The sequence below is a fragment of the Amphibalanus amphitrite genome, unplaced genomic scaffold, assembly GCF_019059575.1.
Source record: "Amphibalanus amphitrite isolate SeventyFive unplaced genomic scaffold, NRLGWU_Aamphi_draft 001053F_arrow, whole genome shotgun sequence".
Taxonomy (NCBI): Eukaryota; Metazoa; Arthropoda; class Thecostraca; order Balanomorpha; family Balanidae; genus Amphibalanus; species Amphibalanus amphitrite.
Genome location: NW_024882547.1, coordinates 92,963 through 117,384, shown reverse-complemented (window position 1 = coordinate 117,384; position 24,422 = coordinate 92,963). Strand labels below are relative to the sequence as shown.

Sequence of the window (24,422 nt, the reverse complement as noted above, 5' to 3'; positions counted from 1 at the left end):
TTTATTGCAAATGCTCCTTGGGACTCCTTGTTAATTCGTCGTCTTCCCTAGACGTAACTACGTCAATATGTATGACCTTACCTACCCGCTGTGCTTTCCCAGGTCGCCATGAGATCGAGATCGCCTATAACGGTGTCCAGGTGCCGGGCTCGCCGTTCTTTGTGCACGTTCGACGAGGCTGTGAGCCCAGCCGGGTGACTGCCACGGGGCCGGGCCTGCGAGCAGCGACCGTCAACAAACCCAACTCGTTCACGGTCAACACCAGAGGTGAGGAAGGGCACAGCTTTCACGTCGGTGAAAAAAAGGACCCTGTCCTATCTGAACTCTTATGACTTTGAGTTATCCACGTGCCTTGTCTTTCCGTCCCCTGGCTGTCCTCACTGTCGACTGTGCTTCACTGATGTCTCTTTTTTATTGTCGCCAGGAGCGGGCACGGGCGGCCTGGGTCTGGCCATTGAGGGCCCCTCCGAGGCCAAGATGTCCTGTGTGGACAACCTGGACGGCTCGTGCCTGGTCCAGTACATCCCCACCGAGCCCGGAGAGTACGACGTCAACATAAAGTTCGCCGAGCAACACATTCCTGGGTCACCCTTCAAGGTTAGGCAAAGGTAGACAAACGGCATTTGATCGTGGTCAGCGGTCCTCAACAGTTGGCTGCGAAATATCATGCCGATTGTGCCTTTTCATCTGTGAACTTCTCAGAGATCTGTTTAGATGGCGACGATGCCCAATGCATATCCGCATATTTCAATTACTGGTGGCGTAAAGGTTGTTGTGTCCAGTCGTTGTCATTGTTGACGGAATGATCACCGTTTGTCACCTACTTTATGTCTTGTATCATTGCAGGTGTCGGTAGAAGTCGTGTCGAAATGCACACTGTTACATGACCTCCGTTTTTTGGTGACCTTCGACCTCTGACCTCTACCCCTGTGACCTCTCTAGGTGCCGGTGGTGTGTGAGGTGGACGCCGGCGCCGTCATCGCGCACGGCCCGGGCGTCACAGCCGACAGCTGCCGCGCTAACGTACCCATGTCGTTCACTGTGGACGCCACGCGGTCGGCGCCGGCCGAGCTGCGGGTCGACGTGCGCAGCGACAGGGGTGAGGTGCAGCGAGACTGGAGCTCTGCTCTTGAAGTTACAAGACTGGCTGGTCATAAGACAGGCTGCTGAAACTTATTTATTTTCATGGTCAGTTTCGCTAACATCTCCTGACCTTGAAGTGGTCGACTATTTTCACTCTGTTTATGCGCCTCACTGCCAGATATAATGCAGCCATCTCGGCATCTGTGAGAGAACGAAATGAGAACCATCTTTTGTTGTTGTTATTTTTTCCTCCACTCAGTCAAGCATAGCCGATCGGCTCTGGAGGGACCTGGCAGCGGCCGCCAGGGCCGCCACCACGTCGTTGTCCCGCAGGTCTTTCAGGTGTGGGTGTATAGACCCCAGCAGGCGCATGTGGGAACCGTGAGAACAATCTCGGCATCTTCGATTCTCATTGCTCATCTCTCCTTATTCCAGGCCCTCTGCCTCGCCGGCCATCGGTGAAGGATAATCGGGACGGCACTTACGAGGTGACGTACGAGCCGCCGCCAGAGGGCAGCATCTGCATCCCGCGGGTCACCTGGGGCGGAGTTGACATCCCCGGCAGGTAAGCGGGACGTGATGGGGGCTTATGGAGGGGCTAAGCGGGTTATGGGAGAATATACCTACCGGTCTAGTGTGGCTATGGAGATCCGAGAAGTGTGGTGGAGTTATAGAGGGATTTAAGAGATAGTGTACGGCCGTGTGCGCAGTTGTTATGGAGGGTAAAGGGCTGTGGTGGAGCTATAGAGGAATACGATTAAGAGGCGGGACGGGATTTGAATGCAGGAGCTGAAAGAAATTTGGGAGAGGAAGGATTAGAAAATTTATCAGATATTCGTGATGTCAAAGTCGCCTCATCGTTTATAATCTGTGGTTGGCGTTACTGTCTGAAATCGTCATCTACCGACAGTCCGTGGCGTCTGCCGGTTCGGCCCACCTGTGAGCCGTTCCGGGTACGTCTCTCCGGGCCGGGGGTATCCGGTCGCGGCCTGCCCGCCTCCCTGCCCACCCAGTTCACCATAGACACCAGGCAGGCCGGCTTCGGCGACCTCGAGGCGCAGGTCATGGTGAGTGAGGCCCAACGACCAGTCATAGGTCAGTGAGGGCAACCGAGTTGTCCTAAAGTCATAGGTCTGTCCTGGAAGAACTGCAGAAAGAGGTCAGAGTAATAGCTGGGTGTTACAGCGACTCATTCTAATCGCCAGCAGTAAGATAACAACCAGCAAGATGGATAAAGCAGTTAAGAAGGATTTATATTTTGTAGTGCTACGTTGCTGCAGGCTCTATTTGTCCTCAGTTTACTGGCTTAAAACTGCGGTTTGACGTCTTTTTTAACGTGTTTTACATACGCACTCATCCCTTCTCACGTCACGCAGGGTCCTGACCAGCAGCCGCGCACGGTGGAGATCATTGATAACGAGGACGGCACGTTCACGGGATGGTACACGCCGGACGACTGCGGCCAGTACCGGGTGGCCGTCCGGTACGGCGGTAGACCGGTAGCCACCGCCGCCGTGCCCGTCCAGGTTGTGCCCAGTGGACAGGTGGGTTAGGGGAGGGTGGTGTCAGTCAGAAAAGGATGGGATAGCAATTACGTATCGAGACCCGTAGCGCTAGAAAATGACACTCTTATGTCCAACCTCTAAAGGGGCTCGTTTTTTTTTTTTTGTATAGAAAACGTAATTTTCTTGTTGTCTATGGTTATTACCATTCTTTGCGATCATCTTGCACCAAGCCAAAGCTGTACCTGAAACAAATACATTCGATTGAGTTTCCTTTCAACTTCGTAATGTCAGTCGTAACAAAATGGCTGCTCTATGTTTAGCATTGCGATGTTTGTTATTTGTCCCTATGTTTTAGGGCCTTGTTTGTCCCTAAGTCTAGTGAATAAGATAGTAGATATTAGACTTTCGAGGTAATTTGCCAGTGACTTAACTCCCTCCCTTCCCCTCCCCCTGGTCAGGCGGACCGGTGCCGGGTGGAGCAGGGCGACCTCCGGGACCAGGTGATCAGCGTCGGAGAGGAGCAGTGTATCACCGTCGACGCCAAACGCGCCGGAACCGGAAACATCACGTGCCGGGTCCGCTCCGCATCCGGATCCAGGTCAGTCCACCGGAAACGACGCACTTCCGGTCCGGAAATTACCTCAGACTGATGTTTCTACATGTGATTCTTGATAATAAAGATAACCAAAGATAACCTAGTGATCAAATGACATTAAACTCCGGAAATGTGATTGTGACTCACGACATCTGATCGAGATCGATAGCAGCAAATAGTCGAAATGTCGTTTTCTGTTTGATGTATTAGCGATCATTGGCGAAATGCCGGCCAAAACAAATATCAGCGCTACTTAATTGCCGCCGTCTAACCTCTGCTCATTTATAAATCGTGCGAAAATGATGTGCCGATTTTGTTTGGCTCCCGGTTCGATGAGGCACGTGATGCTCCTGATGCAATCCTCATTAGGTGCCTCGAACCCCATTAGGGTTTATGACCTGCCGTTTGGCTGTGGATGCGGGGTCTGGCTGTAGGTCTACTCTGGGTGCTGAGGGCTTTTTATGCCTGGTATGAGAGACTGCTTCTCACTGGGCCCGTGTCTGGGGTTTTCAGCTGCGCAGATGTGGATGTCGAGGACAACAGAGACGGCACCTACAAGGTGTACTTTCGGGTGGACAAGCCCGGAGAATATGTGCTCAATATTAAGTTTGGCGGGGAGACCATTCCAGACGGACTGTACACATTCACGGTGAGTACCGACCCGAACTGGGCTGCTGTCACATAAGTAACCGATCAGGCTCGTAGCACCGGAAAGAGCGGAGTAGTCAATGACCTGCTTTGTGCCTAAGCGTACTATATTGTGATGCTATTTTAAAGTGTTTATGTAGGTATGATCCAATGCATAATATGCGGCGAATTGGCCTTTCTCGAGTAAATTGCATGACAAATATTCAGTTTCTTGAGTCCAAGATGCTGTTTGGTGTCTTGTGCTGGAGATCAGAATTGATTTACTAACGCTTCTATTATGACGTTTAAGTTATTTGACAACGTGCTAATCAACTGGAATAATGCCAATGACGACAGATTTGTGGTTTCCATGAAATCGAAAATAAACGAGCGCTACAGGAGCAGCCTGTCGATGTTCAATTCAATGTTTCCAATAAAACAGTTCGGCTGATGGCATCATATCATGTGAATGTCATGGAGGGCATTCGATGTAACTCAGTAGGTAGGTACTGAGTTGACCAACGGATAAAGCGTTCTATTTGAAACCCAGTGCAAGAAGTTTTTTTTTTTTTGACACTTATTCGTATCCCTTTTCACACAATAAAGTTTTATTTGCTATAATTTCACATGATTATAAAGCCTATGAAATATTCCCTTTAAAAATGCCGCCCGCTATACACTGCCGATAAGCGCGTCACATCCGTTGTTAGGAAGCCTGAACATTGTTCCATCACCTTTTATTTTCCCTTCGCATTGAAAATATCGTCTATTCTTCGACTAAGTGGACTACGGTGTGTCGCGACCAAATATAATACATTTTGAATAATTGTGTAACGTTCCCGACAGTGACATCGATCATTAATTAGGGTTCCGCAATTTGTTAATCGTCAGTGCCCACACCATGGCACGGCGCCGTTGCGTGAGGGTAAAATTCCGGAGCCATGGCGCTGAATCACCGTGCCTAACATTCCTTTCAGCCATCTTGGCAACTTCCTCGGACAGTTCCTGGCAGGATGCGTTACTGCGCCGCACTCGAGTACCGAGTGTAAACACGACAGATGCCTGCCTCACTATCCATAACACCCGACTGTATGTTAGGTGCAGTTTCCCCCGAGCTCCCACCGTCCTCCCCTGGCTGTGACCGGCCCGGCCGCGGCCGGCGGCTGCCCAGAGGCCACCGCTGCTGACCTCTGACCCCCGGCGCGGCCGCGGGCAGTATTTATTCCCGGACCGGGCTCCGTTGTATCGGCACCTGTTATGTTTGGCTGCGTCCAGTACCGCGGAAACGTCCGCTCCCCGTCGCTGCCCAAAATACGACCCGCCGCACCGGCCAGCCGCCGACGGCCGCCTTCCTCTGGCGACGGGAGATACATAGCCGCGAACAGCGCATTACGCCATAGCTCAGTGGCGGCGGTAAGCGCTGAAAGGCGTACTGGAAAAGCTCGACAAATACGAAGGCAAGGAGAGAAAGAGGACACCCATGTGTAGGCACATACGTTACCGATGTGCGACCAACTGTCACCGCATGTCACCGCTAATGGGCAGGTAAACACCGGTGATCCTCGGTCGGTGACAGCTACAGTGGGAGAGAAAACAGAATGGCTTGACAAGTCTCTCCGCCGTCAGCCTGAGGGCTGCGACGTTCCTGAGAGCAGCCCCGCTCGGGCGGCGAAAATCATGTACCTAATCGTGGAAGGTCCGAGAAAACTTTGGTGATTTCAGGAGCTGGCCGCGCTGAGCCGTGGAATGTCCGATGAAACGGTAGCTATTTCAGGAGCTAGCCGCGCTGAGCTTTGGAATGTCCGAGGTTTCAGGAGTTGTCCGCTGAGCGGTGTGGTCTGGGTCCTTTCAACAGCCGTGATCGGTCGGGACATTCGTCTGACCCGCACCCCACTGTGTGCCAAAGTAAACCCAGTCTGCGCTCTGGACTAGGTATGCGAACTAAATACCCCCGCTGCGGCTACTGTTTGACTCAGCGGGTGCAAACTGTGCATCTGCACGCGGTGCACGATTGTGCATAGGGTGCAATCGACCGCAATCCATTTAGCTGCTGACAGGTTTTGAGATGGAGCGATTTCACAGGCGCGTGATTTTCAGCTGCCACGCCACATTGCCACACTGCCACGACACCAATGGATGGGGCTAGAAGCCTCCATTCGTTGTTTAATGACATTGTTTATGTGGAGTGAGTGTCTGAGTGAAACTCTTGCTATTGTGTAATATGTATTGAACTTCATACAAATAAATTGTGAAAGCTCTGACCCGAAACGACTATGAGAGCAGCAAAATCATACACGAATGCTACACACATGGACATTTTTTGCTATTATATTTTCTAAGGATTTTAAGAACAACATTTTCAGCTAATTTAAAGTATTTAAACACCGATCGATACGAAACGAACGCCATCTATTTCTCTTTTTTTTACTTGTTCCATTGTCCTGCGAAAATATTGATTTTTTTCAACACCGGCTGACAGAACATCTCCTGCCAGCGTCATTTTCCAAGCTGCACATCGACTACTGGTTTGATGCGTTGTGACCTGAGTCTCGGCCATGGGCTGCCCCACGACTGTTTGCTGGTCTGTTTGGCACCCATTTCCCGTCTCATGCTAAGCCGACTGTCTGGTAGGTAAATATTTCCACCGTTTGTCCATCAGTAAACCATCTGTGTTAAGTTCGCCGTCCCTCTCAGCTTGTTTACGGCACCAGTTACTCCCAGCGAGTGGCAGGTGCAGGTCACATCGAGCACGCCGTTACACCGGCCCGGTGTATGCGGATCGGGATCAAAACTGCTCGTTACGCTTTAACCAGGACCAGGGTGAGCTAGACTGTCTAAATTGAAAGTCCAACTGATCTTCATTTATTTCCTCGGATATAATATAAACGGCTAACGAATAGGACTAGTGGCTCGACTGATCTTTGCCTTCCGAAGCGTGTCAGACATGTTTGAAGCTACTTGGCGTCTTTCCAGGCAGCGCCTCATACAGATGCGCTGTGTGCTAAAACGGCGGCAAAATGCGGCCCTCTATGCTCCCGACACCGGCTTGTTGTTCCTATAAGCAGGTTCATTGTACGAGCGCACAGCGTTCGAGCAGTCTTGGACTGGTTCTTGTTCCAGGACGGTCGGTAATTATGGCTTGGACGGGTTCGAATTCAGAGCGCCGGTTTTCATCGTCAAGAAAGAGCTTGTGCACCAAGTTCTTCGTGTAACCATGGGAAGTATTTCGGCATTGCATTTCCTAAATGGCGGACGCTGTTGGCTCTATTCTGCTGGTATTGCGCGGAAGAAGATGTCGTGGACGGTCTGCGGAAGGTGGTTATGAAAGATACACCGCGGCACAAATGATAACGCCCATAAGCGGGTCGTCACAACGCTGGGCCGCACCGAGCGGCGTGGTTCCTATAGTTGTCAACAGATGGCTGCAGCTGTGTAACGCCTGCACACTGCGGGCATGCTGTGCCGCACTACACCGATCTCCCGCCGCGATGGCATATGTCGTCTTTTAGTGCTCGTGCTGCGCTGGAAGACGTCATGTGCCGTGTTGAAAATACTATAGGAAAATACAGGGATTCTGTTGTTGCCTGTTTCCGACACAGATATTTGATCGTTAATCAGAACCTGTTTTAGCACGCAGTGAAATTATGAAGTAATACACAAGACGACACTTTTCATGCAAGCACATTTTCTTCATCACAAGCCACAAGACATTGCCGTCCCAGTCATTTCAACAGTTTCAGAGGTCAATTAATTGAATCACTCCCAAGGTCAAACTCAGGAAAAAGGTAAACACGTCTTGTCACGTCTTGTGAGTTGTATTCCATGATATTATTTGCCTTACGCAATTAGTTGCATGCACAAACTTTTTTTCGTCTATCGTTTCTACAACCGATTTAAAAATACCCGCTACCAGCGCGCATATCAGGGATGCCAGCAGTTTTTGTGTCCACGGTAAACAGGACTATTTGTGCTAATTTACATGGGTTCCGTCTGGCACACACCGGTCGCTGCCTATCTGTGTGGCCTCAAACTGTCACACACCGAGTGGCGGGACCGGGCACACGCGAGAGGATTCAGAATGAGGTGGGGTCGGTAGAGCTGGAATGAACTGATGAACATGAAGGTGGCTATTGGGGGATGGCTCAGGGCAGAGGAAGCACTAGTTGGGACCTTCCATAGCGACTCGAGGTCAAACTGCATAGTTACTTGGGTTAGTCTCACTTGAAAATAGCGACTTACATAACCACGAGCCAGGCCTCAATGGTGCTCCAGTATGCTATTTCTAGTTAAAAAATGCCGGGACAATGTCTAGCTGGTCACTGGGTCAGTACCGAAAATTACCTCCCTCTCACCATTCTTACCATTCCAATGTCTGCAAACGCTCTCCCTTTGTTACCAAGTCAGTAGCTCTGGCAGCGGGGCCAGCTCTGCCCCGGGCGGTACACAGGCGTTGCGGAGCGACCGCACCGCTGCCGGCCTTCGGTGCGCCTGTCGACGGCCGTCCGGTCGAGCTGGGGCTGACAGCCGCCGCGCAGCGCCGAGCACCGCCGGGCGCCACCGCAGCAGCCAGGCGCGGCTACCTGGACGGTGTTTCACGGCCCGACGCTGCAGTGCGCTACGCTGCGCTGCGCTGCGCTGCGCTGCTGTATTAGTGCGGCATTTGAGACGGATTCGGCTTGTCTATTCAGCGTTGCGAGCGTCCGAGTTTGTTGATGCTTTCATGGAAACCCAGTAAACCGCAGCGCGCGCAGCGCAGTGCCGTGAAACAGTGCCCTGACGAGGTCTGGCTATACCATATCGCTGGGATGGGGCTGCTGGACAGTGGAAATGCTTCTCCGCCGCCGCTGCTGCTGTTTCGGTCCCCCGACGGAAGGAATCAGGATGGCCGACCACTCCCGCTGAGGGTTTAGGGCAGGTGCGTTGACTGTCACCTGACGCCACCTCTAACAGAGGACGCTGGCTGGAGGGCAGCGATTACAGTGCATGCCGCTTCCTGCTGGCCGTCTGCAGTGGCGCCACGGTGTTGTCTGGCCATGATCTTCTTTTCTTTTTACTGACTGCTCCGGAGTACGAGTATGTAACTTAGAGTAGATGGTCCTGGATAAGCCGGCATCACTGGCTGTTATATACATAAGGGAAAGAAGGCTAACAAACTCAGTAACATGGAACACCCCATGCTATTTCCTCCCTGAAAATATGCTAAAAGCTGTATTTTTGGCCCGTACTTCTTTTCCAATCCCAGCGCTATTTCACCGCCACAATTGCTCTCTCGTTGAGCATTCTGAAGATTGGTAATATGAGAAACACCGCTATGGACGGCTGCCAGCGGCTGGCACCGAGTCTCCGCCCTGTGCCCGGGGTCCCCGCCTGGAAAAATGGGCGTGCCCGCTGCTGAGCCGGGGGTTTCGGGCAGGTGGCGCGCAGGTCGCCGGCGCTGGGGCGGTCCGTTTCGGTACCCGGCGGCGCTGGTCTGGCCTGTCTGACCCCTGGCGGTATCGGAGGGACCCACGGACCAGCGCCACCGTGTGCGGGACCGGGACGGTGCTGAGAGCGGACTTCCTGCACGTGCCGGCTGACACGGACCCAGCAGGTAACCACCGGCGGCGGTGGCGTCCTCCAACATTAGACACAAAACACGCAACGTCTTGGCTACTAAGGCCAGTGGTCTGTGGGCGAGAAGTTGTTTTACGGGTCATCCCCATAAACTGCTGATCATTAATCGGTGCTAATGTATGGGGAACTTAAATGTAGCTTAGTTCCCACCTTTGTAGCTCATCATAAAACACGATGCCATGCAAAAGCTGAAACTGATCAGGAAGCCCACAAAATTATTGCCCTTCAAGCGTATACTAAATGTGGCTCAACTTAATTTTACGATTCGAGGGCTCGAGCTACCCATTTCTTTTGAAATTCACCAGGAACTGAAATGGCTTATAGTTGCAAATCAATATTTTCTTTTGTCTTGCATTCAAGTAACTCTGTTTCTATAATAGTGCTATCTAAATAATTTACCATTTTCCCCCGATTTTGTTCCTAAATACATAGTGGTTTCCTGCAACCATTCCAACCCAATAGCGTACCTACACTCTACAGTAGCAACATTTGCGACTTCGAGATCCAGTAATCACAGTCGCTTTAATTTCCTTCGCTGCTGACATGTTGTCAAACACGATTTGCACCGCCCTTCGAAGAGATTACATCTGTCTGAGAGAGAAGTTTTAGAAAAAGGTGACCAATGGACGCGTGGACTGGTGCTTTGAGTAAAATGTGTTCTACGAGCAATGTGTGCTCCTATATCTTATATTGGTCATTCCGTAATATGAATAAAGAATAAAATGGCCATTGGGGCTAATTTATAGCCACAACATAACATGCAAAAGATATACCATTGCTTTTTAATCGAGGTATTGTCTACTCTAATTCAAATTAAAATATTCAAACTAAAAGTCATTTGTGTCAGGAGTTATACGTGCTTAACAGTACCACATTCTTAGACCAACTGTACAAATAATTATATTTTTAACAAATTCAAACAAACGTTTACCCTTATTTTGCAGCTGTATAGTTTCCCCTATGGTTTATAAGTTATTGCACTAACACGAGTACGGTGCAGTGTGCGGTGGTGAAAAGTCACCCAACGATGAACAAAGAGGCACAATAGTGGACAGTATCATATTTCAGATGAGATATCCCATCGCAACTGGCTAAAATTATTTTTAATCTGACATCTCTCATTCAGAATTAGTTTTTTTTTTGTCACTGAAGGCAACTCTATATTTTCCTTGCCGTGCTGCAGTCATGTGAACACTATCGATCTTGTCCGGAGTTTGCCAGAAGCTGTCAAATTTGTCTGCTCTGGGCTCAATTTGAAACCGCCATTAGCTGGTCGCCGTCCAGGACTTGACATTGGAACGCGATCGCTGACCCGGTCATGGAGGAGAGAGGTGAAACGATCGTAAATTCAGCGCCACGGAGCATCGCACCTCACCATATAGAGCAGAGTGGCTAAAAGGAGTACCACTGCATGTTTGCTGATTGAGATATGGATTTAACAAAATTACTACGCGTAGAATATAGACTGAACATGCAATGAAACATTTTAAGCTCGGCATGACCTTCGCGACGCACTCTTTCATATATGTCACATATCTCGGCTGCTTCCGAGCGTGAATTCAGTGGTCCTTGCATCATTCCTGGAGGCAGTGGGATCAGCCTTTAACCTTTCACCGTCCCAATATAACCTGCTGAGCACCACTGAGCCAGGTTTAAATGGCTTGCATGATTTAATGAGGCAATCAAGTTAATCTACTCCGAGTCCACGTTACCCTTCATCCCAGCAGTCCGGTCCCGCTTTTGCCAACTCTTCTCCGGAAACGGCGCAGCCGTTGGCGCAATAAACACCTTGACCATGTCTTCTGGACCATTGCTAATTATTTCCGCTGCACTCGAGAAGGCTATTTTTATCGCATAACTAGCGACGACTTGGCCAGTGAAATGTCAACTAAATGAAACAACATTTTTCCCTGGCGCAAGGTTGAGGCTTTTGGCTGGGAAGCATTCCCTGGCTTAGGTAGGTATGTTTATTCACTTGTCTTCATAGTAAACTTTGATTAAATTAGATCTGCATAAATGTGCATTCACTCTAGGTAGTAAGGACATATACGGCCTTAGTAAGAGCTACTTTGCAGTTGTATTTAATGATTCGAAATTGGCTGTTACGGAATTGCATTTACACACAGAGCACCATCGTTAATGTCTTTACATTTGTGTTGGCTATGATTGTCTCTGCTCTGTGCAATTAACAAAGCTTTAACCATTTTATAGCAATGATAGCGGGTGCTGATTTCCTAGCTTATTCATCCTAATAAAACTTTCCATTTTATGAGAGCTGGTGATTGTACGGAGTACGCCTTTCAAAAGTACGTGTTCAACGACAATGTAAAAGTGTAAAGGAAACGCTTCGTTTTTTACAGACGTTTTGTATCCAGGAATATGTTAAAACAAGTTAATGAAGAAAAATTACAAAGAGAATGATGTTAAGTTTTCACTAAGTGGACTGGATAGTGGAAATGCTACTAGCCCTATTCAATATATGTGACTGCAGAACGGAATGCCTGCATCCATTTCACCCTTGGCACGGGTGTCGCGCTGGTATGCCAGCTCAGTATATATCTCGACCTCCAACTGAAAGCCCGGCTGGAGTCTGCCCATTGTAAATTGTCGGCTCCTGTTGTAAATTGGCAGAGAACTGGACGCCCTCCCTGCGGCGTGCCCGCTGCCGCGTGGTTTAGTTATTGGCCGGGAGCCTAGAATGGGTTAGGACCCGGTTTGGTCACTCATTGACCGACAGGACATTTTGTAAACTGAAACGGTGCCGCTCGACCGAAACGGGGTGGAGAACCGCATGTGACAATGGAACTTTTCACACTTGCCAGTGCCGCCATGAGATGCCGGATTTTTAAGGGTGTATCACTTTTTATATAGGCTTTTTGCTTGTCATCCCATGCATAGTGCATACATGTCAACAAATTTATGTCATTTTTTTTAGTACTTGAACACTGAGTGGATCGTATCTCCGCACCTGGCGAAATCGTTCCAGCGAATCATATCTACAGTGTGAACCGAACCGACTGGTCCGTTAACTGTGGAATGTTTCCACTCCCATGCACCTGTCCAGAAACGCTGAAAGCAACGGCTCTAGACTGCACCAGATGACAGACCACAAATCGGCACCGGTAGACCGCAGGCACGTTGGGGTCTAGGGAGGCTGGCGATTGCCAAGAAATTCCTATCAGTTCCACTGTTAGATGTGCCAAGTGTGATAGCTCCAGCTTTCACCAATAATCACCGATTTCGACTGGTCAGGGTCTCCTTTAGGTGCTTATGGTCGTTATAACTTAAGATACATCACTCGCTTTTTTTGCATGGCTTGTAAACTTACCAACACTTTCAGTTCATAAAATATCGTCAATGGTTATCCAAAGAGTCAAAAACGGGGCCCGAATGAACATCTACTTCAATAGAAATGTCTAGTAGTTCTCACACATCATTGGAAGAGTGATTTAGAAGCTGTTAAACTGCTTCAAAATACAGAATACCACCAACTCAGTCAGATAGTTGTCTGACGTGAAATGGTCGGGAATATGTATCCGTTTAGCTTGTGTTACGAATATAAAACGGCTGCTTTAGACGTTTATGTTATCACTCGGCTCATTTTTCCCAATTTATGTTGGCAGCAGTAAACCAGCATTATCACACCTGCTTTGTGGCACGGCACGATGCTTAGTTTATTTTTATTTGAGCGTTGTTTTCATTCTATAATAAGGGAAGCGACCGTATAAATGTTCCGCTCGGTTTAGAGGAGCTCGCTAAAGCTCGGTTGATCGTCTCGGCGGTCGGTAATTGATCTCTATTTTAGACCTAAGGAGCAATGCCTGCCAGCAGTTTGGTCTGTACAAACAAGCCACCGCTGCGTTATTGACAACGAAATAACCTGGGTGACAGTGACGTCTGGTGATGACCACCGTGCCCTTCCATGGTAGCTGTCATCCTGACCGTCACCACCGCCCGCCCATGGCGTCTGTCATCCTCGGTGACTGCTGTTGGCGTATCATGACGTCCGTCAGTGGTTCATTTCGCCATCAGTGGCACTGATCAAAGAAACGCGAACGTCTGATCGGGGCGGCCGTGGCTGGACGAGGAGTTTGCATGTCAGAACCGACTGTTCTGAACGAGTCATCAGAATTTTGCGCACGTTCACCTTTTTTCAGTAAAGTTGGCATTTCAATTTCAAAAATCCCTAAATTCGTGCCATTTCTGGCTCTGACTCAAGGTAGTTAAAATTTATAAATTGTTTCCACAAAAAATAGAGTATTACAAAATTTAAACAGAAACAGTGGATCCCAAAATGCAGCTCTCGTTTCTATCTGTGGCTCGCACGTTAGCCCCGTTTTGGCCGGCGGCACCGAGTGGAATTTACCTCGCCGCCCACCCCCGGCGCTCTCTGCGTTTTTATCGCGGACTTATCACGTGTCAGGTGTGACAGACGGCACGCAGGTGGGCCGTTTTGTCAGCTGCCATCTGTCAACTCCCCCTCAGAAGCTGGCCGGGTGTCAGCTGGAAGTGGCTGTCCTAGGTCAGGCTATACGCTCAGCCCCGCCGCCTCGCCCTCCGCCGCGGCGGGCTTATGTTAGGCAGAGTTTTGTGTCCCAGGTCATGAGAGGCTCACTAACATAACTCACGTCGGCACTACGACACCAGAAAGCGTGGCGAGCGGCCGCCGGCGGCTCCTCCGCACCACACCGGTGGGACCGCCTGGGGTGTTAGCAACAACACATCGACCGACTAAAGACAACAGAGGCAGCGGGGCGTCTCTTTGAGGGAGGCGCACCGGTGATCAAACAGACCCGACACCGGGGAGGGGCGGGGAAGGGAGGGAGGAGGGGCAGACATCAGCAGACCAGGTATTTAAAGAGCAGAGGGAGAAGGCTGAGCAAAAAATAAACGGCACTGGCGGGGTATTTCAGGGTATTTTGAGGATCGATTTAACTCATGATTGACGTAGATGGTCTGGCGGAACATATTGTTTATCTATCCTGTTGTCATTAGTGTTGGGAATGTTGCGGGTTTATTTACAAACAGTCCGTTCAGACCGCTGTATAACAGGCTTATTTACTCACCAACAATGCTACACTATGGTATTGTTGCTTAATTTGGACCAGCACAGGAGCGCGTGGTGTCCGATGGGTGGTGATAACAACTATTGACATTCAAGTTAAACACCTTTCTAAAGCAAGTTTGTCCGCATTCAGACCTCGACATGTCGTGTGATCTATCGTTGAAGTATCTGAGAATTCTCGCTTAGTTTCCTATCCCCACTCCAATTTTTCACTGCCCTCCTTTCCACCCTGCCTCCGTCCAGATAATTCTCTCGACCTAACCCTACCTTCCGTGTTTGTTGGTTTCAGGCGCAGGCCGAGGTACCGGTGACTGCCTCTCGGACCCAGCAACTGAATGCGTACAACTCTCTGCGCTCGCCAGTTCCTGAACAGCGCAGCTTCCGACCAGTAGAGCTCAGTGGCATCCCTCTGCCCTCGTCAGGAGGACGTGTTACAGGTAAATAAGAAAACAACGTCACATAAACATAGAACTCATGTAGGTAGACTTCTTTTTGGTTTGATTTCATGTCTAGTCACACAAACCCTCCAGAGAAAACCCGATAAACAAGCATGCGTCGTTGATACTTTGTTGTAGACACGTTAACAACTAGCTACACTCTTTGTTTTTCTTACAAAGCAAAACAGCTCTTATGCACTAGCCTTCAACAATTGCCAATAACATCTCGATAAGCGTCTCTACAGATCCAGCGTCTGACAGATTGGCTAGGCTTGGGCTGGTCATCGCGTCCTGTATCAATATTGACATCTGACACAACATTTGTATCATCAGGAGGGTGGAATTTGACACACGTGATATGACACATGTTTGACGTCGGTGATCAAATCATGTTGTTGTCAAACAGACGCAAGGTAAATGATTGCTAACGTGTCTCCAAAACATTCTGATTAATTTGCGCGTCAGTCTCTGACACGCAAATTGCCATCGCTTTTCTGTCGCCATCATTTCTGATGCATGCCTCCCTTCGTTCTTACATATGACTCACATCCTTATTCTCGCTGCCGCGTCTCAGAAACCTCTGTAGCTTACAATCAACCCTCATCTGGAGGCATCTTGTAATGTTAGCTCACCACCGTTCAAATCCAGCCTTGGGCCTCTTAGTCACTTCAGTTTTCCTACACCCATGTATCCGCCTTCGCTCGCCGGGCGGTGGCCTGGGCTGTTTTCTGAGCTCCGCTGATCAGCGGTATTGGCAGAGCAGATCAGACGAACGGTATGGTTGTGGTCTCGTACGTTTAGAGGGAATCCTTCTCCCACCGCTGCCGATGTCTGTGGCGAGGGAGGGCGCGGGTCAGTCTGACACCAGACTCGGCGGGGGCTGTCCGGTGCCGTGACCTGCCCAGCGGTCAGCCGTCCGTTTGTGAGGGGTGGCGCGGGTTGGAGTGAGGCGCCGTCGGTATGGCTGAGGACGAAGAGCCGCACTTTGTCCTGGGTCAGCCATTCGAGCTGTGTATCGAACTAGAAGACACGGCGGACATATTCAGGGTGAAAGAAGGTGGGTGTCGGCGGTCAGTTTGAGTGTCACACCTGCATGTGGTGCCAGACGGGCAAAGAGACTTCAGGTACTCTTTTGTGTCAGAAATCTGGCGCACATAATACTTACACTTGATGCCAGTCAGCCTGGCATCAGAATTTCTGACTGTGCCAGGCGGTCTTCTACAGTTCATCAGTTCATCCGCTGATTTCAGCCAATTGTTTATTGCTATGCCTATCCATTCTGTCTATGACAGACGTTCCCTTTTATGCAAAATTCTGTATAGTGTATATTCTTAAGTAAGTTAGATAATTGCTTCAGTCTTTATTTAAAAAAGCGCATGATCAATGCGATCGAAAGCCATAGAAAGTACAAACGCTGTTGGGTGGTGAGCTTCAGCTGTCTGAAATCAGCTATTGCAAATCAAATGACAACAATAAAACCGTTAGGATCACCAGATTAATTCAAATCAAATTCAGCTGGATAACATTCACCCGCGGACGTTAGCCATGAAAATGGAAAATAGAATAGGTTGGCAAAAATGTCGTTAAAATTTACAGCCAAGCGCAAGACCAGTATATTGTGTGCCAGCCCCGCCATATACCATGTTTACCGCCGTGCCACCCATTCACTCTGCCGTGCCGAGCTGAACCATTCCGTGTAGCCGGTATGTGAAGCCGTGCCCTCTTTGCGCTCTGTCTGTGATGTTTACCGGTTGAGTGCTGGGGCAGAGTCGCATCACTGCCGCGGTAGAGCTCAGAGGCGCAGTGCGGTTGAACCGGCCGTGGCAGCAGGCCATCAAAGGGTCCGGTATGCGCCGCCGAGCCGTCCCACTGAAACGAGTCGCTCGTTCGTCCATTGCGAGACATTTGTCGGATGGTTAGAGGGTGCATTAGCCGAGGAGGATAATCTGCTCGGTGAGACCTGTTAGCGACCTTTGGCACTGAGCTGTCGGCTTGTGTGGTATGGCGACTCCATTATTGAACACAGAGCCCCAGAAATGGACTGGATAGGATAATCATTGATAATCTGTTTACATCATCCATTTGACGTGAAATGGGCCGCGAGGCAGTAAAGTAACACTTCATGGGCCAAGGAACTGCACACAAGCCTCTTGATGGGTCTGTGAGCACTGCATAGGCGTCGCCAGACATTTTCGGTTGGGGGGGCAAAATCAAGTTTTGTGTTAAATCTTGCCTTTCCCCAGCCGTTACTCACTCGTTGTACATATCATTCGACGCGCAATGGTGCGAGGAATCCGATGGTGACAAAGTTTTTCTTCTAGCTATAGCATGTATTTTTTTTTTTTACAAAAAAATCAAAATTTTGAAATTTCTGGACAAAAACGACCGTTAGAATTACAGTGGCTGCGATTGCCGACGCACTGCAGAGGGCCCCTGTGCAGACTCTCGTCGCTCATGATCATTACCCAGAAGAGGTGAAAAACGCTCCATTTGAATCGGATCACCTCGCTAAAACCTCCATTCACGCATGCATGCCAAGGTTTTACGTGAAATGCATAGGGCTTATCCCAGCCGCCGATTGTAGCTAAGAATTGGGCATTCGGCGGAGACTGAGAGAGAATGTCGGAAGTGTGAATCGGAAGTACATCATTCATCCTTGCTGCAGTGAGAAGAAGTGTTTTGTTCACTCGAGCGTGAACAAAAATTTTCTGGTTTTTCGAGTGAAGGGAAGCGCTGCAAACGCGACCAAAATATTTAACGGAACCAAAAGTTACGCACGGCATAGCGGCAAGCAAGGGATCCCTTAGAGATAGGATTGCGACTTCCAGGCCATTTCAGGCCACTCAGGGTCAGTGTGGACTCTCAGAAGCCTGCTTAGGATCCCGGAGATCGGCGTGGGTCACCCCAAATATTTACGTGTATGTGGTGCTTTAGGGCTTTCCGAGCCTAAGGTGGGTCCGGAAAGCCCTTTAGGGCACACGAGCTTTCAGAAGCCAGTGTGGGCGGCGGGCGCTAAGAGACTAGGCCCAGGGTGAGCCTGGAGCCCTCGAATAACAGTGTGAACCGTCGGGGTCTGTGTCGAATTAAGGACCCTACGGTGGTACTTGGTAGGGACGGTAGGGACATAAGAAACATGTGTTGCGGCCCTCAGAGGGACACGTGAGTTGTGAACCCTCAGATGCCGGGTTGGGGTTAGTAAAGTCTGTCGCCTCAAAAGTTCGGCTGAACTATCATAGGCCAGTTGAGGTTTTCAGAAATTTTCGAAGGCATCCTCAAAGATTCGTGTGGCCCTTCAGAGGTCTACGTATGTATGTATAATGTCCTCAAAGATCCCTGTATGGGCCCTCTAGAGAACATGGACACCAGTGGGACTCTCAGAGGCCGGTTTGGGCCCTCCGAAAGCTTCTTAGAGTTCAGTGGAGCTCCTTAGGAGCCTGTGTGAAAAGCAGGCTCATGAGCCCTGCGGCACTTGAACGGTACTTGTGCCTGTCGCAGACATTTGACGAGAGTTGAGAAAAGCCCCGAAGATTTCGTGTCACGCTTTGAACGAAAATTATGTGTCAGCACTCCAAAACTTATGAAAATCAGCTACAAAATGTAATAAAGAACCAACTAGGAACATGGCATGAATCATGGCATTGACATTTCCGAGTCTGGAGTCGGAGTCTTGAAGATTTTGGCGACTGCGACTCTGACTTTGGTTTGAACTGCACGCTCCAACAGAGTCTGACCTCACAGGCATTCCCAGAAAGGTACCCCCATTTTTCCCCGACTCCAAAATCTCATCGGATCTGTATCGATCTCAGGGGGTGCCCGGTCCGAGGTTGGGGGGGCAAGCTGCCCCGCTTGCCCCCCCGTGGCGACGCTAATGGAGCACTGCCTTGAAATGCCACCCACAATAGCTTGGTAATGTTTTGGTTCTTGTTCAAAGTGACTGCAGGCAGCACATTTATCATATCTCCCATGACCGCGTGCCGCTGTAGTTTATATAGCCGTCCCAAGATGGCAGCATCTGTGGGCGCCTGGAAGGATGCTGTGCCGCACGACTTCACGTACGCTAAAACGGCGCTTATTTCAGTCACCTCTTGGAATTGATACAACAACGCTAGAAACTACGCTTTAGAATTGGCGAAAACACTAACCTATCATCTATTTACTACATCTAGTGATTTATGTTGCATTGCATTGTTATGTTCCGGTACCTGTAAATTAGTGATGGCTATCGAAATCTTGTTCTGGAAGGAGCGGCATGCGACGCTAAGAAGCCGCAAAAAAGCTTTGCCTGCCCCTATGGAGAAGGTGTAGGACAATAAAAAATGTAACGTTTTTTATGCGGCCGAAGTCGTGATACACAACTGCAACAGCAAGAGCTAAGCTAAGCGCGGTGAGGGTGCAACGAAATCGAGTTGGTGGATAATGTGATTACTGATACGTTTGCGTTCTGTGTCTGTTTACAGCCGAAGTCGTGAGGTGTTGTAGGACAATGTGACTGTGTTTGTGTTGTGTTTGTCTGTATTTGTTTGCAGCCGAAGTCGTGATGCCGAGCGGCAATAAGGACGCCGTGGTGGTGCAGGACAACCGCGACGGAACCGTCTCCGTCAAATACGAGCCCAAGGAGGAGGGCGTCCACGAACTCAATGTCAAGTACAATGGCGAGCATGTGCAAGGTAAGTACTCCCGGGGTACGTTTGGGTATACGTTCGGAAGGCGTCGGCTGACTGGCAACACCCCAATATTCAAACGGAGCAGCATTTAGAGGCTAGATATTACTTCCTGGGGGCTCAGCATGACTGCAATCACAATCCCATGTCAAAATATAGCCTCAGTGACCAATAACCGGTAGGAATATCTGGTCTTGAGCCGGCGACTGGGTCGGGATCGGCCGGTCGGACCCAGTTCGGTGGGCTGGGACCACCAGTCAGCACGCCCCCGCCCCGCGCCGGGCTGGTTCCAGCGCGCTGGAGCGCCGATGCCAGGTAGACTCCGGCGGCAGCTATTTATAGGGAAGCTGCGCACCTGCTCCCGACGGCGGCCCGTGAAGAAAACGAGCTGTTTTTCAGCGGCGCCAGCTAAATCTGAGGGTGGGGAGAGGTTAGCACCGCCAGGAGACCTGCTGTCGGCGGGTAGAGTGAGGGAGGTGGCAGGGTAGAGTGAAGGGGTGACTCGTTAGGGAAGAGAGAGGAAGAGCGATTAGCTGAAAGATTTATAACTTGGTTCGCTTTCGTATTTATTGTTTGTGTGGAGAGAAAAGTGAAATCGAGAAACATGCATGGATGATAAATTTCCCCGCATTATTAATGGTGCTTTTAATGTTATGAAGCAAACTCGTAGTACTGGGAACGGTCTCCACACAAAACCTAAAATCGTGCAGCACACTCCTACTTACTCCTTTGTTGTTACTTGTTTTTATTTGCAGATGAGAACAACTGGTGAAAATAGTAAAGCTGCTAATTAAGAGGACGGCAAAAAGTCGAGTTAAAAATATGGCCTCATAAAAAAACTCAATTTCAGACTTCTTTGTGTATTAGGCCGACAGTTTTTTTTTTAATATGGCTGCCCGTGCAGTGAACTTCAGGAAACATTTTTATAGCGCACAATAAACCTTGATTATTCAGTCATTTTTCGAGAGCCCCTAAAGGATGCCAATAACAATCAACACATTTTGGTTCTGAGTAACTACCATACATCCACGGTGTGTGTTCCGCAGGCTCTCCGTTCAAGTTCCACGTCGACTCCATCTCCAGCGGCTACGTGACCGCCTACGGACCGGGCCTGATCTATGGCATCACCGGCGAGCCGGCCAACTTTACCGTGTCGACCAAGGATGCCGGCTCAGGTAGCGCCACCAGCCGCGGTAAATTCTCCTCTCGATTCTAGGCATGCTGCCGCCGCCGTGCGGCCCGCCCGCTGCAGTGCTGCCACCTGGGAGGCGCTGGGCTGAACTGCCGACTCCCACTGCTGCCGCTGCCCTCTCCACTGGCCGAGCTTTTCCCCAGCTGCTGTCAACCCATTGTCAATTCGAGTTGAAAGTTTTGGAGATCTGAACATACGACGTAGTGCCTAGCAGTGTGTAGTATTTAGTGAAACGTGTTTCTTTGATACATTTTTGCAAAGTACCGTTTTGTTTCATGGTATTTTCCTTTGTCACCCTTCGATCTTTAGAGCTGAATGAAGAGACTGGATATTCTCGTGGACTGTATTCTGATGTAGATCAACTAATGGAATGGAGCAGTATTTTTGCGTCTCATCAAATTTAGTCACTAAAGTATAACTGTTGCTGTATTAGTTTGGCATTACTCTGTAGAAAGTTGAACAAGTATAACGGCGAAAGGTCTCCAAAGCACGTATATTTTCAAAAGGCAAACAGTTTTGGTGCTAATTGGAAGTTTCCACGTTGCAAAATTGCCCTGTTTGATAATTAAATGAAGTCTCCATTAGTGCTTGGCTTGATTGCATATTCTATTTGGGCTTCTTTTAATGTGCCACTTTTGACTTTTTGTCTTTTGAAAATAAGCAAAGTTGGAAATAGTGAGCGTGGATTAGTTGTAAGGTCCAAAGTCACCGTTGTCAACTGTGCATGCATATATGTTCCCTATGTGGAGCTTCGCTGCTTAGTACATATTTGCAAGGCAATGTGTAAAGTGTAAACTGATATTAAATGATGATTAAGTATGCTTATGATGAATGTTATTCTCGCGGGTTTAAATGTTTATAAATCGAAAAGGCCATTAGCGAAAACGAATACGCTGAACCATACTGCGATGATGCATTGATTGTGTTTTCTTATTAGGAGAATTACCTAAGTGGGCTGTTTAAACTGGCGATACTCTTACTTAATGGAAACGCAATGCGTCATGTTTATTTTTGAAACGGAATCTAATTGTTAATTGGTATATAAAAACGTCTGACGACTAATAATGTTGCATGCATCTATGTATAATGCAACGTGATATGCGAATCTCTTCACAGATGAGACGTCAACATCAAGGTTTGGATAATCAATGTGGTGACCTTTTATCTCTGTGATTTAGATTTTCCCTATGTTGTAAGCAGTGTAGTCATTTTTATTGTCCTTTTTGCTCGAGAAGCTAAAACATTGTTTGCTCACAGCACATCATGTACATATGTAGCATAACTACTATTTAACCTCATGCTGTTTTATTCTTGCAGTTTGTGTATACAGCCTCCGCACCCACCCGTGGTTCTGCATCTGACCTATCCACCCTCGCCATCCTCCCCCCTCCCGTCTCACAGGCGGCCTGGCGCTGGCCGTGGAGGGGCCCAGCAAGACGGACATCAACTGCCACGATAACAAGGACGGCACCGTGTCCGTCAGCTACCTGCCCACCTCGCCCGGCATCTACCACGTCTCCGTCAAGTTCGCCGACAAGGACATCAAGGGCAGCCCGTTCCCGGTCAAGGTCACAGGTCAGTATTGGAGAAAACTCGCAAGACTAGCCACGTCTTGGTTGTGGATTGTCATGGTTAAGTTCTAAGAAAGATTGAACAGTTCCCGATTTACAAGCTGTGCCATGAAGAATGGATCGGAATGTAATACATATTGGTACACTTGTCAATTTGAATTACTGGTGAAATTTTCTTGAGTTTATTCTTCATATTTCTAAACTTTTGAGCATATCGTACTACGAAGTGCTTGCATTCTAAATACTTCTTCGCTTATTCCATTACGCTCTGTACTACAATCGTAGGTAATGATACCATGGGTTGTTTGTTCCCACAGGCGAGGGCCGCAAGCGTAACCAGGTCTCGATGGGAGGTCAGTCGGAGGTCACGCTGCCCGGAAAGGTGACGGAGAAGGACATCAAACTGCTGAACGCCCTAATCACCGCGCCCTCCGGTCTCGAGGAGCCCTGCTTCCTCAAGAAACTCGACAAGGACCAACTGGGTAAGACTGGATCAGGCGACGAATGCTGCTATTGCTTGACGATTGAAGTTGAGCATTGTCATTAAAAAAAAAAAAAACGTTTTTGGCATGTACTTTCCCCTCAATATGGATAGAGTGTGATGAGAAACGACACTTTTTGGATGAGGTGACGGCCCCTTAGGCATTGAGACGATTCCCTCAGGCATTTCGCTCACACCCTGTGAGATCTGCTAGTACTGGGAGAATACGGTATCATTGAATTATTAGTTACCACTGGCGACCCTCTACGCTCCCCCAGGCATTTCGTTCACGCCTCGCGAGATCGGCCAGCACCTGGTGGCCGTGAAGAAGAAGGGCACTGAGATCGCCGGATCGCCGTTCAAGATCATGGTCAGCCCGCACGACGTCGGTGACGCCCTGAAGGTGAAGGTGGAGGGCAGCGCTCTCACCTCCGGAAAGACGCATCAGCAAAACAAGTTCACCATCGACACCAAGTCGGCAGGTGAGCGCTGACGACTGAGACGCCACCTGCGACTCATGTGGAGATGTGGCATATAGAGGTCGATAGCGTGCTTTTCGCTTTGTCTGTTTTTGTTCGCTCAAATGCTCCTACATCGACTTTCAAAATTCAGTCATTTGGGGTTTTGACATATGTTTCTTTGAAATATTGGGCACTTCATTCTTCCAAAGATTACCTGTTTCAATTCAGGAATACCTCCCAAGGTCTTATGATGATTCGACAACACCCTCAGTCACGTTACCTTTCCACGTCGACAGGCTACGGCGGTGTGTCCCTCTCCATGGAGGGACCCAGCAAGGCCGAGATCAAGTGCGACGACAAGGGAGACGGCAAGCTGGAGGTCTCCTACAACCCCAAGGAGCCCGGCTTCTACATCATCAACCTCAAGTTCGCCGACCACCACGTCAAGGGCTCGCCATTCACCTGCAAGGTAAATGCCATTTTCTGCCCTTTGTCATCTTTGTCATATTTGTGTTTGAAATCGAGCCTTAGATTCTGATAACATTTTTCCCAAATCCGTAACCCTCGCTGCTTATATTTGCCTAGCATTGTCTTTCAAAATAACCTTGAACGAACCATTTTTTGGCATTTTGATCCTGCCTCCTATCTCAGTTTTCAATGTAACTAGGCACTTCGGTAGCTTCCTCTCGTCTCATTTATTCTCTTCCCTTCTTTTGACCGTTCTCTCTCCTTCCCGATCCTCGAACTCGTCCCTCTTCAGCTGCTCCCTCTGACACTCCTCCCTTCTTTTCTCAGGTGACCGGCGAGGGCTCCAACACCCAGACGGAGCGCATCAAGCGGGACCGCGCCGCCGCTCCCCTCACCGCTGTCGGCACTGACTGTGCGCTCACCTTCAAAATGCCGGGCGTCTCGGCACTCGAGCTCTCCGCCTCTGTCGCCTCGCCGGGCGGTGTGGTCGAGGATGCGTCCATCTCGGAGCTGGAGGACAGCCTGCATGCGGTGAAGTTTGTGCCCAAGGAGCTGGGCGTCCACACGGTGTCGGTGCGCTACAGGGATGTGCACATCCCCGGGTCGCCGTTCCAGTTCACTGTTGGACCACTCAAGGTAAGAGCGAGAGCAGCAGAGGTGGCG

The 24,422-nt window shown here is 49.4% G+C and overlaps 1 protein-coding gene and 1 long non-coding RNA gene across 6 annotated transcripts in view; one reads left to right on the top strand and one right to left on the bottom strand.

Annotated features, from left to right (window-relative positions):
• Nucleotides 1–24,422, bottom strand: part of LOC122369595 — a 78,589-nt gene that overhangs the window by 41,102 nt on the left and 13,065 nt on the right. The gene's annotated exons all lie outside the window — the stretch shown is intronic.
• Nucleotides 1–24,422, top strand: part of LOC122369592 (filamin-A-like) — a 60,714-nt gene that overhangs the window by 29,990 nt on the left and 6,302 nt on the right. For 2 of the 5 annotated variants that reach the window (XM_043344442.1, XM_043344445.1), the window contains 16 exons: nucleotides 103–267; nucleotides 425–597; nucleotides 943–1,099; nucleotides 1,519–1,648; nucleotides 1,994–2,150; nucleotides 2,460–2,627; nucleotides 3,047–3,186; nucleotides 3,697–3,832; nucleotides 14,778–14,925; nucleotides 19,452–19,592; nucleotides 20,633–20,779; nucleotides 22,180–22,353; nucleotides 22,667–22,831; nucleotides 23,109–23,312; nucleotides 23,588–23,760; nucleotides 24,087–24,395. In XM_043344442.1, the coding sequence (XP_043200377.1) occupies nucleotides 103–267; nucleotides 425–597; nucleotides 943–1,099; nucleotides 1,519–1,648; nucleotides 1,994–2,150; nucleotides 2,460–2,627; nucleotides 3,047–3,186; nucleotides 3,697–3,832; nucleotides 14,778–14,925; nucleotides 19,452–19,592; nucleotides 20,633–20,779; nucleotides 22,180–22,353; nucleotides 22,667–22,831; nucleotides 23,109–23,312; nucleotides 23,588–23,760; nucleotides 24,087–24,395 (2,687 nt within the window). The remainder of the gene's footprint in view (nucleotides 1–102; nucleotides 268–424; nucleotides 598–942; nucleotides 1,100–1,518; nucleotides 1,649–1,993; nucleotides 2,151–2,459; nucleotides 2,628–3,046; nucleotides 3,187–3,696; nucleotides 3,833–14,777; nucleotides 14,926–19,451; nucleotides 19,593–20,632; nucleotides 20,780–22,179; nucleotides 22,354–22,666; nucleotides 22,832–23,108; nucleotides 23,313–23,587; nucleotides 23,761–24,086; nucleotides 24,396–24,422) is intronic. The other 3 variants (XM_043344446.1, XM_043344441.1, XM_043344444.1) reach the window with 2 other exon arrangements.